The sequence below is a fragment of the Vanessa tameamea genome, chromosome 18 (assembly GCF_037043105.1).
Source record: "Vanessa tameamea isolate UH-Manoa-2023 chromosome 18, ilVanTame1 primary haplotype, whole genome shotgun sequence".
Classification (NCBI taxonomy): domain Eukaryota; kingdom Metazoa; phylum Arthropoda; class Insecta; order Lepidoptera; family Nymphalidae; genus Vanessa; species Vanessa tameamea.
Genome location: NC_087326.1, coordinates 4,768,112 through 4,784,773, shown reverse-complemented (window position 1 = coordinate 4,784,773; position 16,662 = coordinate 4,768,112). Strand labels below are relative to the sequence as shown.

At 30.6% G+C, this 16,662-nt stretch overlaps 2 protein-coding genes and 1 long non-coding RNA gene across 3 annotated transcripts in view; 2 read left to right on the top strand and 1 right to left on the bottom strand.

Annotated features, from left to right (window-relative positions):
* Positions 1 to 59: 59 nt before the first annotated feature.
* Positions 60 to 3,142, top strand: LOC135193769 (uncharacterized). The gene is made up of 2 exons (XR_010309419.1): positions 60 to 2,809; positions 2,861 to 3,142. It is a non-coding gene; the product is annotated as an uncharacterized LOC135193769 (long non-coding RNA).
* A 68-nt stretch (positions 3,143 to 3,210) lies between these two features.
* On the bottom strand, positions 3,211 to 9,817 carry LOC113399166 (FIGNL1-interacting regulator of recombination and mitosis-like). Its single transcript, XM_026638245.2, has 12 exons — positions 9,593 to 9,817; positions 9,377 to 9,508; positions 9,068 to 9,282; positions 8,306 to 8,463; positions 7,884 to 8,074; positions 7,070 to 7,212; positions 6,618 to 6,747; positions 6,190 to 6,346; positions 5,697 to 5,919; positions 4,843 to 5,182; positions 4,554 to 4,766; positions 3,211 to 3,827 (listed from the first exon to the last, which is right to left on the bottom strand). The coding sequence occupies exons 1-12, from the start codon at positions 9,653 to 9,655 to the stop codon at positions 3,216 to 3,218; spliced, it is 2,577 nt and encodes an 858-aa protein (XP_026494030.2). The 5' UTR covers positions 9,656 to 9,817; the 3' UTR covers positions 3,211 to 3,215.
* A 1,608-nt stretch (positions 9,818 to 11,425) lies between these two features.
* The window catches only part of LOC113399109 (midasin), a 29,599-nt gene continuing 24,362 nt past the window's right edge, over positions 11,426 to 16,662 (top strand). Inside the window, exons 1-7 of the mRNA XM_026638151.2 lie at positions 11,426 to 11,610; positions 11,984 to 12,240; positions 13,178 to 13,426; positions 13,502 to 13,797; positions 14,510 to 14,712; positions 14,889 to 15,052; positions 15,143 to 16,650. Coding sequence (XP_026493936.2) covers positions 11,524 to 11,610; positions 11,984 to 12,240; positions 13,178 to 13,426; positions 13,502 to 13,797; positions 14,510 to 14,712; positions 14,889 to 15,052; positions 15,143 to 16,650 — 2,764 coding nt within the window. The 5' untranslated portion in view covers positions 11,426 to 11,523. The remainder of the gene's footprint in view (positions 11,611 to 11,983; positions 12,241 to 13,177; positions 13,427 to 13,501; positions 13,798 to 14,509; positions 14,713 to 14,888; positions 15,053 to 15,142; positions 16,651 to 16,662) is intronic.

Sequence of the window (16,662 nt, the reverse complement as noted above, 5' to 3'; positions counted from 1 at the left end):
GGCGGGCCTGCCGCTGTGCCACCGACACAACACGCTGTACCGCGCGCCCTAGACGCGCCCTAGACGCGCCCTAGACGCGCCCTAGACGCGCCCTCCGCCCGGCGCCGCCGCACGCAATCGCACCGACCCCCGCGACTGAAGAAACGAGTGTCATCGACGCGATCGACGTCCTCGTGTGTTAACGACGTCTAGTTTTTATTACTCGCTCGACTCGAGTAGCCGAGCTCGATATTTAGTGTTTCAAATACGAGTAATCTTGGATTCGACCGAATTTGTAATTGAGCCGATTGCGTGTGCGATGTTCGCATTATACACATTTCAATGTAAACATTTTCGCGGACTCGATACCTTGTACCCCATTGTTGAAGTAGCCGATAAGTTTGTAACGATTAATATCGATTCGTGGGAAATAAAATTGCAAATAATCTTATGATTGCTATATCAGATTTAGCGATAACCTTTAGAGGAGTAAGATAACTTTATGGATACGTTTTTGAATCAGTACTATAATTGCTAAAATATTAAGGAAATTAAAATTACATGGTTCGTTCTGCGACCGCTACTCGATGCGGTGTACTGAATTTTATTGCTCCCGGATCGGTAGTAAGTTTAGTTAGACTGCCTACAATTTCTCTAAATGTATTTAGCGTACGATAGGTTAACTTACAGTTCTGTATCGAATAAGTCGTCGATGGACGTTCGCAGAAAATACGATTCCCTAGGTGATAAATGCTGATTAAACGAAGCGTAGAACACGTGCCGCTTTTGTAAACGATTATCACGTTTAAGTTGAAACATACCCGGGCTTCTCGACAGCGAAATAGAAATAGTCGATTGTGTTGACGTTCAGTGCAGTTTTGTCTGGATTAGCTTCGAATTAGTTCCACTTAGTTTCGGAACGCGAGGGCGCCCTGGTGGCGGGACGCGCGGGACGGGCGGGACGAGCGGGACGCGCGGCGCGGTCGCCGGGACGCGGGCGGACGCGGGACGCGGGACGCGGGACCGCATGTGTGCGTGATCAGGAGGAAATTTAGGTTCGGCAGGGATTTTATACTCATGCGTTTCGCATGACTCGTGAGGATTTATGTTCGAAGAGACGCATTATTATCGGATTAGGTATTTTCACCTTCGTATACCATTTTTAAATTAGAATAACGATATTGGTGATAGATGCCAAATAATCCTATTAAAGAACTGAATTTTATATAAATACATTATTAACTGTTCTGAGGGTATTTAGACTTAGGGATTTATTTATGTAATTTATACGCGATTAGCCGCTTCGGTACGTTCGATTAGAGACGAGACGTTTTATTTATACGCGCAATGCTGACGATGTATTTTTATTGAAGCGCGTGCGCAGTTTGAGTTTCCTATCTATTTATCGTAATCGTACTCTTCGTTAGGACGTAAACGAGTATCCCTCGATTGATATTTTATTTGTGCCAAGACTTTTTAGTTTAAGCGAAAGTGTAATGATGCCACAAATAATAATCTACTATAAATGAAAACACGACAAGTGAACGTAACTTCTTATTTAAAATTAAAATAAGATGTAATTGGCCTAAGAAATTGATATTTTTGAATATTAGTAGGTTTTGTATCCTATCACGTTAGATTTAACTTATATTTATAACGTATCGGGATGTAACTCGCCGATGTCGTCTACTCATTTGTTAAAACTGCACGTCTGTATCGTAATGTGCAATATTTATTGTTTAAACCCGGTGCTTAGCATTTTTATGTTCGGGAAACTCGATATGAAATTTCCTCGGAGCTTATTTACATCCTCAGAACATTTAAATGCAAATATTAGTATCGTTAAAGGCATAATTATATTGACAATTATTCCAATTTTGATGTCACTGCAAATTTTGCATATTGTTTTTTTTTTAATATTTTCTCGCACCGTGTATATATAGTACAGAATGTAGTTTTGCTTATTAATGGTATAAGTGATATTAGAAATTTTGTAATAAAACAAAATACTGCCTTGTAGTTCACTTTCTTCCAACCATTCCAAACGAATCGCAATAATTTTAAACGAAATGTTATTTACAAAGAATTTCGATATAGAGATAATTTTATTATCATTTTGATAAGACAGAAATGGCGCACATAATATAGATTTCATATTTCATACAAGAAATGGTGCCTCGAAAGTCTACATTTACGTCGCAATAGTTACTTGGCCATGTTTGTGAATGTATCACATGAGCGAGACGAAATCTTGTAATAAATGAAAGAAATCACTTTAATGTTTGACATGAACGCTTTTAAAAATATTTTACATGGAATAATATTGATTTATTGATCGTATTTTTGTAAAATTAAGTTTAACCGAACTTGTCTCGCTGATCTGATATATGTAATTCGATTTTGGAATTCAACTGGTGAAGTGTTAGAATGGAAACGTAAATCAAACGATCATACATTTATGTAAATTTTATATTCATAATAAACGTAACTTTTATTCATACTGAATGATTTTATCTTTTTATAATAAACCCTAAACGACTATTTACTCTGTATTATTTCGTTAATTTATTTAGAGAACTCGGTTAAGTTATAGCTGTATAAAGTGCTTCGGGCTTCGCTTCTGAAGTTGCTTAGTTTGCTATCTAGGGCAATAATATATTATATTCGTATTTTAACTTTTAGTTAGCCAATTTTAAGTGTTACATATGAAATGGCGCCATCACAATGATTACGGAAGTCGAGTAGGTTAGGCTAGTGAGGGATGAGTGTTAGCTATATTGTATTTAGTAATTGTTGCTGTGTTACATGACATTGAGTGGTTTTCAGTACTGTACAGCCGTAGCGAGTAATTTGTCAGCGATTGGACGGTGAAATCGTAAAGTGCGACTGATGTTAGTTGATACTGTTCGGCGCGTGAGCTGTCTTATTACCTCCGAGTATCAATTAAAGCTATTTTAAGTTTCCCCTCCGGCCGGTGTTACACTGCTAATTGAACACCAATACTATTTAATTGATTTCCTTTATCCCCACGTATCCATTTCTAGGTGTATCATAATGTATGATTAAAAATTGTCAATGTAATGCCGGTGACGTATGGTTATGATTATATTTCACTTATTTGTAAAGATTTTTTTAACACAACAATAAATATAAATGTGAAATATTTCTCGTTTTATTAAAAAATCCTATTTACACGTCGATAAAAGTAAGAAAATCAAATAAAAAACGTAATAAAATTAGGAAATTATATTTCTTAGATTATCACACACATTTTTGATTCTATTCTTGTGATCGTTTAGAATATTTTCCTTAGCCTGAGAGAGCTGTAACACATTATTTTCTATATTTGATACGAGATTCTCAACATTCATATCTAACTTGGCCTTTTTACTGGCTGGCTCGCTTTCTTCAAACAATGAATCGATGTCAATATCAAAATTACTGCTCGTTTTAATGGCTTCCAATTTTAAATCAACATTGTAATCATTAATACATTTATGTTCGAATATATTTTCTGATACAATTTCCAGTTGATCCTTTCTGCCAATAGTATTCTGAAACTTAGTTTTATATTCCACAAAGCGATGCCTCAAATCTGTTAATGAAGGATGTTTATTTAAAATAGGTGTAAATAAATTGTTTATTTCATCGTGTGATGTGATCATACTGAACAAACAGTTCTGAACAGCATTGTCCTTCGTTATAGTCTGTAACGTGTTTATCAAAAGATCCATCGCCGAATCATCTTCGTCTTCACATTGACAGAGTAACTTGCAAAACGTTTTCAATATAAGTATTATGAGGTCAGAATTTCCCTTGAGCATAATACTTGACATCACACGTATTATCTGAAACCAAATAACATTTTATAACCTAAGCCAATCACAGGAGTAAACACGAGATGTTAAATAATCTACGATTTTCATTATGAATTCGTGAGAGAGTGGTATTTTGAACGTGGATGTAGTTATTATCGGAATTTTGAAAGTCAAATTAAAGTGGATATATATTAAAGTGAAAAAAAAATTATTCCATTAAAAATAAAAATATATTTAATCATGAACTTTATGAGGTGCATAAATATAGCAGATTTTTTTAAGGTTTTTTTATCTGTTGTTGTTTGTTCTTCCCGATATTGGAATATAATATAGCCAATATAAGTTAGGCGATCTATTGTACCTAGATAGTTCTATGCCAAGTCGTTCACACAAGTGCTAACAACTACTTTTACGAATTTTAATACGAACACAAATAAGTATTCATATAATGATTGTATGGATAAAATTTGCAACCAATAAACTTTCAAGATTCTATAAATATTTATATCAAAAATTAAATGTCAACTGCAATAAATAATCAACAAATATTAATTTTGATAATAAATTACTCTGAGAATTATGAATAAATCAGTAACTGTATGAAATGTAGATTTAAATTCAATTAATAATAATACATTTTTTTATTTTTATAAATAAATATTCATTTTGCCAACCTTACACCCGTCACGTCATAGCGAAAAATAATAACTAATTTTATTTAGATAACATTTTGACAGTGACTATAAAAACTCTTACCTTATTTAGACTTGTGTTGTTCTCAAAATTTTGCACATAACTTTCGGTTAAGTTAGTTAAACATGCCATGTACTGGACCACACTGGGGTGATTTTGAAGAACAATACTACTACAATCAGGACAAGCTCGACACCAACTTATGACAATCAAATCGTCCAATTTCAAACAACATTCAACAAATGAACAAGTGGACGCTAGTTTCATATATTTAATCTGAAAAAATATATATGAGAAATATGCACCAAGTGCCCCGACCAATTTTTGCCAGTCAATTTGCCATTCAACCTACCAAATTGTCTATTTCATAAGATGTATTATTATTTGACAATTCATCATAAACTTTAATCAATTTTTCAATCACTATTCTCTCTGCATGTATTTCGAGATTCTCAGGTAAGTTTCTTATTTTTAATGCGAACCAAATACCAATATTCCTTTTATCTTGGATACTAAAGTGTTTATAAATTAACAGCTTTTCCGGATATTTTAGAGTTTGAAAAAATAATTCTATTGTATAATTTAAATTAACTTGTTGCGGAGATGTGGCAAACGATCCATTCGACTCCAGTTTTTGGTATATTTTTAGTAAATTTTGCAAAGTATTTATTTGTAATTGAGAATTATTCATCCTGAAAAAAAAAAACAATTAAATATTTTCGTGGAAAAACGTCTTTATACATTTCATTCATAATAACTTTTGAAAATTTCAGTAACCATTCAACAAAATATAATTAATTTATAAGAAATAAATGATAAAGATTGGTCGTGACAACTATAAATCTGCGCGCGACTTCGCCCACGTGTGAGGGGAGATGTTATCCGTGTCCTTTTCTTTAATCCTTTTGTATATTATTTTGTATATATAAAATGTCATGATGATCTATTCAGTAGTTAAAACGTAAGTATAACGATCAAATTAATAGTTTTATTTAAGGTACTCAGCTACACCTAGCTGATATTATCCTGTCTATATACGTATATACGAGTACACCAATAGTCATGGCGATCGGTTGAACGGTACAAAATTTAATGAGCTACAGCGCCATCTCACGACGAGGTTCAACAAACTTTGTGATCGAACTAGCAATGTTTTTTAATCTCAAACAAATATACAAACAATCCAACTTTATATATAAGATTTACCTGCACAATGAAATCCAGACATTTGAACAAAACACAGCAGTGTAATAATCAACATCCATAATCGCTTCATAGAATCTTTTTTCCAATTTAATGTATTCTTGTTGAGTCATGCACGCTGCTAAAGCTAGCGTGTGAATTAATAAATATTCATAAAGACCATAAGATTGGTTGCTTTCATTTATTATGGAATTGAATTTCAGACCCATGTTGAAACACACATGACCTACACAAAAACATATATCATCTTTAAGTATTACTAAATTATTTGAAAGCACCAAGAACTGGGAAGAAACAGCGTAGAGAGCTGTTTCTTTTAAAATACATTATTATTTTCAAAATTTAATATCCCTTGCACTCAAAAGATATTTTACAATTTTAGTAAGTTTAGAAACCGAGGCGAGGCAGTGTGGTGACTGTTGTTAAGTCCACCCACGAGGGTCAGACTATTCAGTCAAGTAACAAGAGAATAAATACAACACTGACACATACTTACAGTTTGGTAGAATAGAAAACACACACTCAATCAGTTTGTATTTTGTTCCGCTTATGTCATTGGTTTGCAATAAAGCCTTCATAATTGATATCCTAAACAAAATATAAGCTAAGATATTTTGATCCTTAATATCATTTGTATTTGTTGAGAGCACCAACTGAAACAGTCAAATGGAATACATTATTCTATTGTTTTATAAAATTGTATCATTCTTTATGTATATTATATAAAAATAGTATATAAGGAAAACTATATTTTTAGATCATTTAATTGTAATAATAAATATTTAAATTAATTTAGATGGTGATAATTATAGCAACATGTGCACACATTTACAGTCACATATGTGTGATACACGCATAATAAACAAAATTACATAGGTACGAAATTACAATCGCGCGTTCTTACTCCGTAGTGTAAGTACTTACTTTTATAAATTTTTCCTCATTCACAAGTTGATTGATCAAAGCATCTGTGGGCACTATTAGATTTGTATACATGAGATTTGAAAATCCAGATGATTTATTTAATGTTAATTCATGGTAATTGCTATTACATCTGAAAAATTATTATATAAGGTTATTATAATGAGATAAAATGTATGATCAATGTTATAATATCCTCTTGGATCATATGAAGATTGTAAATTCAAATCCGACCAACCTAGTTTTCATATGCTTAATTTGATTTAATTATTGCATCTTGTGATTGATAAAACAAAACTTAAGAGTAAATCTACAATTATAGAATAAATCGAAGCTACTTGCAGCTCCTAGCAATTAGTGGGACATTAACGAGCCATCATTTATAAAATTAAGAAAATGCAAAGAATTTTATAAGTATTCATTATTAATAATAAAAGTAAAAATTTTAAACTCACAGACTTATATGTTGAAGTAAATCCAGAATATGTTGATAATTTACACAAATAGCACCTTTGAAAATTGAGGAAATTTTAAGCAAGATTTTTAGAGAAAAATTAGCAACTTTCAATGATCTCATAACAATTTTATCTTCTGTTACCTGAAATATTTGTAAGCATATAAATTACTTACACAAGCAATCCTTAAAGTGAAAAGTTAATATTGATGGAATCCTTTATACTTTGTGGTAGGTATACTTTATGCAAGCCCACCTGGGTAGGAACCACCCATTCATCAGATATTCTATTGCCAAACAGCATTACTTATTATTGTGTTCCAGTTTGAATGTTGATATTTCCTAGTGGTGACTAATTACTAACAGGTGGCTCATTTTCCTGTCCGTTTACATAATGTATACATATATTTATATATAATACTAGTCACTATAAAAGTGTGGTGGCTTTGCTATAGGGAAGTGTGGAAGGTCAGGAGTTCACATGAGCCAGTCGAAACCGACGTTCCACAGTATTAGGCCGAGAACCTACCCCTGAGGAAAGCCAAGTCAAAACAACCAAGTCAAACAAACAAGTCACCCATCAGCCCTACCCAGAGGATCTCTGGGACCCGGATGTATGCTTCCAAAAGCCTCCTCAGCCAAGAAGTCACCCCGTGGTATCAAAGAGCCTCCTCTATAGTCTCAGAGAGAAGGGCAGGTAATTTAATATTAATTGACCTTGACAATATTTGATTTTTCTAATATCTTTAATATTTAGTAATTATCTATACTAAGCATATACAATGTTATATGTTTATGAAATCCATGTTCATTACCTGCAGGGCAGTTTTAATATTATCCTCTACTGTGGAGGCCAGGAGTTTTGTACAATTACTGTAAATATTTTTGTCTAATAAGAAATTTGAATATTTTTCACAAATCATGACATATGCTTTCCATTGCTCAGCCATTGTCTTAACATCCAATGCTTGTACAACTTCACCAATCTTCAAATTAATATTCAATGCTTAAAGGCAATAAAAATTGAAATATAATGAAAAAATATCAAATAGTTTATTGAAAATTTCAATTACCTATTTAAAACAAACCTTATGCACTTCAATTTGTATTTGAATCGACTATTATCTTAATAAAAATTTAATATCTTTATACAAAAAGTAAATTTAAAATATAGACAGTTTTTTACAACTTTATAGTAGAATATAATAAGGCAATATAAATAATAATGGTTACAAACTTTCAATAAGTATTTCCTGCTCATCCTGTTCAGATAAATCAAATAAAAAGTTCTTTCCCAAAGCCATTAAATATGTTAACTGTAGTTCATGACAATTTCTAAATAAGTCTTTTAATTTTTTTTCCACATTGTACAAATATCTACCATAGATACATTCACTGAAACATAATAATAAATATAAACTATATTCTTTTTTATATATAATATCCTTCAGTTATTTTATTTATTGAGGCTGGTACAGTCTTTCAAAACATTTCAAAAAACATTTGTCTGATTTGTACATCACCAACTACAAATGACCAAACTACAAGTTTGGGTGACTCTATTCAACTCATGTGGATACATGTAACTAAATTAATAAATTTAATATACTTCCAAATTTTAGAATAATTTTAACTTAATTAAAGTTAAGAGACTTCAACACAGGGAGTCATACAAAAATATATTTTTCTATGCTGATAATTCTAAACTAAATGTAACATATTAGTTTAAATTTTATTATATATATTTAGACATTTAGACACTAGTTTTTGCCTTTGACTTTGAATGCATGTTAGGGGGCGGTCATAGGTTTCAGGCATAAAAAACAGCAAACAGCCTTTGTCCTTTTTTGGGGTTTAAACTTCAAATCAAATTTCATCAAATTCAGTTCAGTAATTTAGTGTGACAGACAAACAGAATTACTTTCACAATTTTCTATAATCAAAGTCACATATGAGACAAACTCTTTTAATATAAAATAAAAAGAAGAAAATAACTTACCTATCTTTACAATGTGAGAAGACTAAAGAAATAATATTTCCTGTACAGGTTGGGAATGTTTTCATTGTACAGCATGTCACCGCAGTAGTTTCAATAACATTCTTGATAAAATTCGACAATATTTGTAATGTACATGCACCATCGTCTATATAATTGATTACTTTATCAATTGGCACTGCTGACTCTTCTAGTAATGATAAAATTAGTTCAAGACCCTGAAACATATTTTATACATAAAAAGTAAGTATAAAAAAATATATGTATCACTAAATGTTTCGATATTTAAAATCTTTGCTTCAAGTAATATACCTGAAATATTAAACTGCTGCAATCGTTTAAAATTAAATTGAAGCGTTCCGAAAGTTTGTTCCGTTGACTGACATTCCCAAGCGTAGAATTCTTTATTTTGTTTAGAAGCAAGTCATACGATTCTGCATTAATCTATCTCTGATTTGAATGAAATTATTGTATACATAGGTTAATTATTAAACTAACACAAAATAAAATATTATATAAAAAGGATACAGTAATATTCTGTAAGTTGATACTGTTTTCAGAGAAGATATCAGAACTTTGGGAGTCATCCATTTTCAAACACCATTAACTATCGCTGCCCTTTGTTTTCCTCTAATTTAAAACACTTCTTTAAATTTATTTTGTTCAATAATATAAAAGATAGTCATAATAACACTTCCAAATTATTTCGCGCCAATATTTTCATCATATTTTTAAATGGTGACGTTTAAATTTTAATGAGTGATGTCATTATACATTGTAATTATTTTATTTATTTCCACTGAATAAAGGCAAACGCTGCTCCATTATACAGCTTATACCATATTTTGTGATATTGTTTTGTAACTAACTTTATACACATAAAGTCAGCTACTACTAATTTGTACTAATTAACATGCACATGTTAAGTGATATTTAACCAATTATAAACTGATCTTAATAATTATTCTACATTGATATCTCTTGAGTGTGGGTTACGGATAGTAAACAAACTGTTTATATGAAAAAAAATGCAATGAAATCAAATTAATAATTTTTTAAAGAGTAATTTTTTTTTAAATATTTAATTTGACTATTAAACCACCACATTCTGTGTCATTATTAAGGCTATTAAGTTAAACAGAACAGTACAATCTAATTTGAATAAAAACTTTGAAATTTGAATAAAATGAATAATTAAACCTGGCTTCATTTATGAGTATCAATTGACTGTTTTATCTATATAAGTATATATGAACGATATACTAATTACTGACTCATCATGAGATCTCTAGAACGATCTGATATACTTTTATTGGGTGACCTATCCTATAATAAAACTATATAACAGTGACGTTTTAAGCTGATTCTGTAAGCGATAAATATTATTCAGTATGCAAATGATACAACCATAGTTAACCAAAGTGCATCAATAGTTAGGCAAATAAAGCCTCACAAACCTATAAAAACCAATTCATACATTTTAAGACACTATTTTGACAGCTTAGAAAATCATGTTAACTATGATGGCATAAACATGGACGATATAGCTACGTTTTTGGATATAACTATAGACTAATTTTGTAATTGGAAAGAAAGTATGCGCAAAATTGAATAAACTTAGTCTAAATGTTTTAGAAAGAGCAGCAACTATTGTTTATCATGCTTCTGTCTGAAATTCTGCCGATTTAATACCTATCTTTGAAGCACAAAAAAGCTGCACGAGACCCGCATTGAATATTTACGAGAAATAATAAATTTGCGATGAAAATTATTCAATTGTTTCCTCAAAAGAGAACCTTAACAGAAGGGAAACAATACAAAATAGGAATACTGTGGCAAATAATGAATTGTTTAAATCTATAATAATCTGCCAGACAGCGTTAAGGTTCTAATGAGAATCAAATTTAAAAAATATTATTGTTCAAACTATTAGAGAATAAAGTGCATGAATATTCTTTTAACTTTTGGTTTATTTGTTAAATGCATTGATACTTTATTTATTAAGTAATTGTTCATAAAATTGTTATTTTCTATTTAACATATCAACATATTATTGTTGCATATAGATATGAAAGCGACTAAAAACATTTCAACGCAAACAAATCATGCTTAACTAATATAATTTCATTCAAAGCAATAAATATTACAAATAACTGTGATTGTGGAAAAAAGCCACAATTTTTTTTTGTAATGATTTTTTTTTTTAACTATGGCGTTTATACTAAGTAATATTACAAAAAGTAGATTTATTACATATCCATGTGTTTACAAAAGTAATACTAATATTCGATTTTAGCCGTATGGTAATTTAATGTAATTTAAAAAAAAACAAGTGTCAATGTCACAGTTATCACTAAACCCACGTGAGAGGCACATTATTGTACCGGCGACAATGTTTTTATTTTTAAAAACTATATACGCTAAAACCATTTAGTAACAATACTTGAAATTTCACGAAAATGTGTGATAAAATTGTGACGTCTCTTAAAAACATAGAATTAGAAGCTAAAACTTCAAATTTGAAAAAAACTTGTCAGCATGTTTTGGTTAGTCCTCCACTTGATTTAACTTTGATATTTTATATCATCGTTTTACATATCTTTATTATTTATTACTATTGATGGATTATATTTTTGCATTGTTTAATTATTTTCTATGTAATAAAACAAGTAAATAGAGAACAGACTGAGTAAACAAAATCGTGATAAGACACCGTTTAAGAATTGTACCATGAAGCCACAATGTTATTTCATGGCTGGTTTTATTATGTGTATATCTCAGAATATTGAATCTGCGACATGTTGGTTAAAAACAACAAATATATTAAATATGTATTTCACACTTATATTATTTATCTAATTGGCTAAATGGCTCTCAATTCTCAATCTATAAATACAGACAGAAAATATATGTTTTTAGGAGTTGCTGAAAAATGATGAAACTGAAATCAATCTCGTGATAGATGAATTGTCAGAATTTATTTTGAACTTTGAAGATGCACACTTGTTCAAGAAATATCTCTCTAACATACTACTAGCACTGGTGTCGAGCAAGATCCCTTTGAAGCCAGTATTTTCAAACAAAAACTATGATCATTGTACTGATCTAGAAAAAACACACCATTTGGAATTTTCAATAGCTTTGGCTTTGTTAAGTGACCACCCTGATGTTCTACAGTAAGTTTAGATATAATTTATAAAATAAAATGTAATAGATATTTTAAATAAGTTGCTTAAATATATATTGAGTACAAAATATTGTAAACACAAAGAGAGGCAAAATTAAACCCAAAATTATTATATTAAATTAAACTCTTTAATTTTGAGTATGGATAGACCGACAGTTTCAGATGAGTATATATTATATTCAACTGAAATTCATTCTCAGAGAAGTATTTTAATACACAGATAAGTTATTTTTAAATTGTGATCTCTTGGAGCAAACTGTATTAATAACTAGCTTTTAATTATGATACACAGAAAACATCCATTCAAATGTAAATTGTTTCTATTGAATAAACCTGTGACCCACATTGGCTTTGCACAGGTGCAATTTATTAATGAATAAAATGATATGTAATCATAGTTAGTGCCGGTGATTATGTAAATATGTTATTATATTAATAAAAAATGTATTCTTTCCATAAACTAAGACAAACTTTATAATTGAATAAGTATTTAATCTGTAAAGTTCGTTTTGAACAAAATACATGAAGTATGAAGTAACTATTGAGCACTTAGCTTGGCTTACATTACTTTTTTTTCTCGTAAACAATATAGGAATACACATTTTTTTTTTATCAATACATTCTATAGAAGGCAATCTGTTCTATTATGTACAGTTTACAGAAATAACTTACAACTCATTTTTATGGGTAAAACAACTTTCAAATCACACTGAATTAGAAAAATCCTGAAAACATGCATTTTTAATAAATATTTAGGATTTTCTGATACATAGATTCTATTAATGAGTACTATACTTTTGTTCAAGTAGAAAATCTTAAATCCCTTAAAAAAATCTTGTAAAATTGGCTAATATGGCATCTGACATAAACACTCTTTAATTCAATTGAGTATAAGTGCTTGTATCTGGTAATTGAATCTGTTTTAGATATGCCTTGAAATACTTTCAAATTAATGCAATACCACCATATGAAGTTTTTATTCATCATGAAGATTCCTACAATGTAGCACCAAAAAAACGAAGATTGCTGGATTACCGACAAAAGATAACAGACTATCAAATAGTATTATGTTGTTATACATTACTTAGTAAATTGCCGAATGAGTTATCAACACAATGGGACTGGACAAAGTTTGTGGTAAACTTTAGCAATCATGAAAATACAGAAATACGATGGTAAGTTTGTATCAATAACATCCGACATTTAATAAGATACATATTTTTATTTATAATTAATGATCTTTCTTATAGGATGGTTAAGGAATGTATGGTTATACTAACAAATATGACAGAGGCACAATCAAAAATGCTATCGAAAAATTTAAATATTAAAGAACAAAATGAAATAGAATATATTCCTCGTGCAAAAGAAACATACATTATTGATGGGAATATAAATGAGTTAAATATGAATTCAAGCAATGTTGTTAATATTGATGGCATATTGTTACCAATATATGATAAGAGTAATATTCAGTCTGGTCATTTAGTACCCGTTAAGTCAACCATAAATAATTTACGAAGCTTAGCTCTGGCTGTTGCATCAGGTATGTGAATACTCTCAATATTTATGTTTACATTTTTCTACTATAACATTCTAAATTTAAAATATTGTTATTCAAATGGGCTCATAAAAGCATTTTTTATCATGTTACTGTGTTGAATTAAATGTAAAAATATCAATAGTTCAGAACTTAGATTCGACCGAAAAGAACTGGGAAAAACTCAGTAGTTACGCTTTTGTACCATTTTATTAACAGAGTATGTCAGTAAAGTATAATATAATTTTTAATATAAATCTGTATTGAGTAATATGCCTTATTTATCAAAGTTTTATAATAGGCTAAGATAACGTAAGTTCCTTATGATATGATATGATTTCATGATTCCTACATATACATAAAAGATTACCTAATTTCTTACAGGATATCTCTCGTTAAAAACTAAGGCAGTATTATACATAAGCATTTTACAATATATCAAACTGGCATTAAAGATATACCTATAGCTTGTACAGAATACTTTATGTTACCTTTTCCTTAGCCAAGTGTGATTAGTTTTGCGTAATTGATGCAATTTCTATTGTTCTTACTTGCTGCAAATGGTCTAATAAGTGATGTTTTCCAGTTATTTTATTGCATAGTTTTAATATTGTAATTTTTTTAAACCAATGAATTATTTTAATACATTTGTTCAATTAACTCCATTGCACTTTGAAACATGGAATTTCATGAGATTATCCATATTTAATATTTGCAGGGAAGGCTCTTTCTTTAATGGGTCCAGTGGGTTCCGGAAAAACCTCTCTCGTAGAACATTTAGCAGCTATCACGGGACGTAAAAGCGTAGCTTTTAAAAAAGTTCAGCTTGGTGATCAAACTGACTCACGAATGTTGCTGGGTTCCCATCAATGTACTGATGTTCCTGGTGAATTTATATGGGCAACAGGTGTCCTTACTGAGGTATGTTAACACATTATAACTATAAATAGTGTTTTGCCAGATTTATGTGTCTGTATTCTTATGCAAAACAATACATGAGAAGAAGAAACTGGCAATCTTAAAGAATGTAAAAATATTTTTTATGAAATAGTTCTTAGATTTTATGAGGGTTTCATTCTTATATTTTTTATTTATAGGCGGTTCAAAATGGTCATTGGCTCTTATTGGAAGATATTGATTGTGCAGCTTTAGACGTAGCTTCAACATTGAGTTCCCTTTTAGAAAGAAACACTCTTTGCGTACCAGGATATAGAGACGCATTACCAGTTACTCCAGGATTTCAATTATTTGTTACACAGAGGTATGAAATCAACTTATTTTGGGGGAGAAATTTTTTATTATAAATGTTAATTACTAAAAGGTATTTATTAATTTATGTTCCAAATTACAGAACTGTAGTGACTAATTATGGATTCCAGAAGAAATTGTCAAATTCAAGTACATTATTGCAAAAGCACTTGGCTCAAATAAATGTTGAACCTTTATCTCAGACAGAGTTGGCAGAAATTATACAAACCAAATATTCTAGTCTTTCGACAATCTGTTCAAGGATGATAGAAGTGTTCATGATGTTTTCTGTAGGCAACCATGACGCTTCTTTACAGTCAACGGAAACTAATGAAAAAAATAATTCTAATGTCGTTCTAATGAGAGGTTCGAGACTAATTTCAACAAGAGATCTTATGAAATGGTGTGCTAGGTCTGTAGTCGGTTTTAATATTTCGAGTCCAGATTCCGCTCTTAAAGTACTTCAAGATGCCCTGGATATATTCACAAGTTCCATATCCTCACCAGAACATAGGTTAGAATTAGCAAAGAAGGTTGGCACGTGTTTGGGCATTGTTGAAACGAAATCGGAATTTTATTGCAAACATTATAAACCAAATGTTTCATTACATCCAAATTCGTTGGAAGTAGGAAGATCTAAAGTTCCTAGAGTTGAGAAACGTTTGGACACAATAGATTTTGATAATAAAGAAGTGGTGTTTTCATTTACACGCCAATCAGCTTGCTTACTTGAAAAAATTGCATGTTGTGTCACATCAAACGAACCTGTTCTTCTTGTTGGAGAAACGGGTACTGGTAAAACATCGTCTATACAGTATTTGGCCAGACAAACTGGTCATAAACTTGTCGTTATAAATATGAATCAACAGTCAGATTCAGCTGATTTACTTGGAGGCTACAAACCAGTAGATCTCAAATATGTCGTACGACCAATAAAAACAGAATACATTGAAATGTTCAAAGGTTTTTATAATGTAGAAAAGAACAAAAAATTTATAAATCATATAGAATCATGTTACGATACGGAAAATTGGACCGCATTGTTGGCTTTGATGAAACAAAGTCATAAGGCAGCTATAACTCGTTTGACGACAGAAAATAAATTGGAAAAGTTAAAGGTGTGGGTGGGTTTTGGGCATAAACTTTTAAAATTGGAACAACAAGTAAAATCCGCTTCTAGATTGACTTTTGCGTTTATTGAAGGATCTCTTGTTAAAGCAATGCAACATGGGTATTGGGTTTTGCTTGATGAAATTAATCTTGCATCGGCAGAAATATTAGAATGTCTTGCTGGATTACTAGAAGACAAAAACGAGAGTATAGAATTACTCGAAAAAGGTGACAAAGTACCCATTAAAAGACATCCCAATTTTACTCTATTTGCTTGCATGAATCCAGCTACAGATGTTGGGAAAAAAGACCTACCAGTCGGTTTAAGAAACCGATTTACAGAGTTTTTCATTGACGAACTAACAGTCAGAAATGATTTAATGTTGCTCATAGGTGATTATTTATATCACATGAATTTAAGTGGAGCTGTTTTGGAAGCAATATATAATTTTTACGCCACAATAAAAAAAGAAGCAAAACTGAGCTTAGTAGATGGAGCAGGTACAGATATTA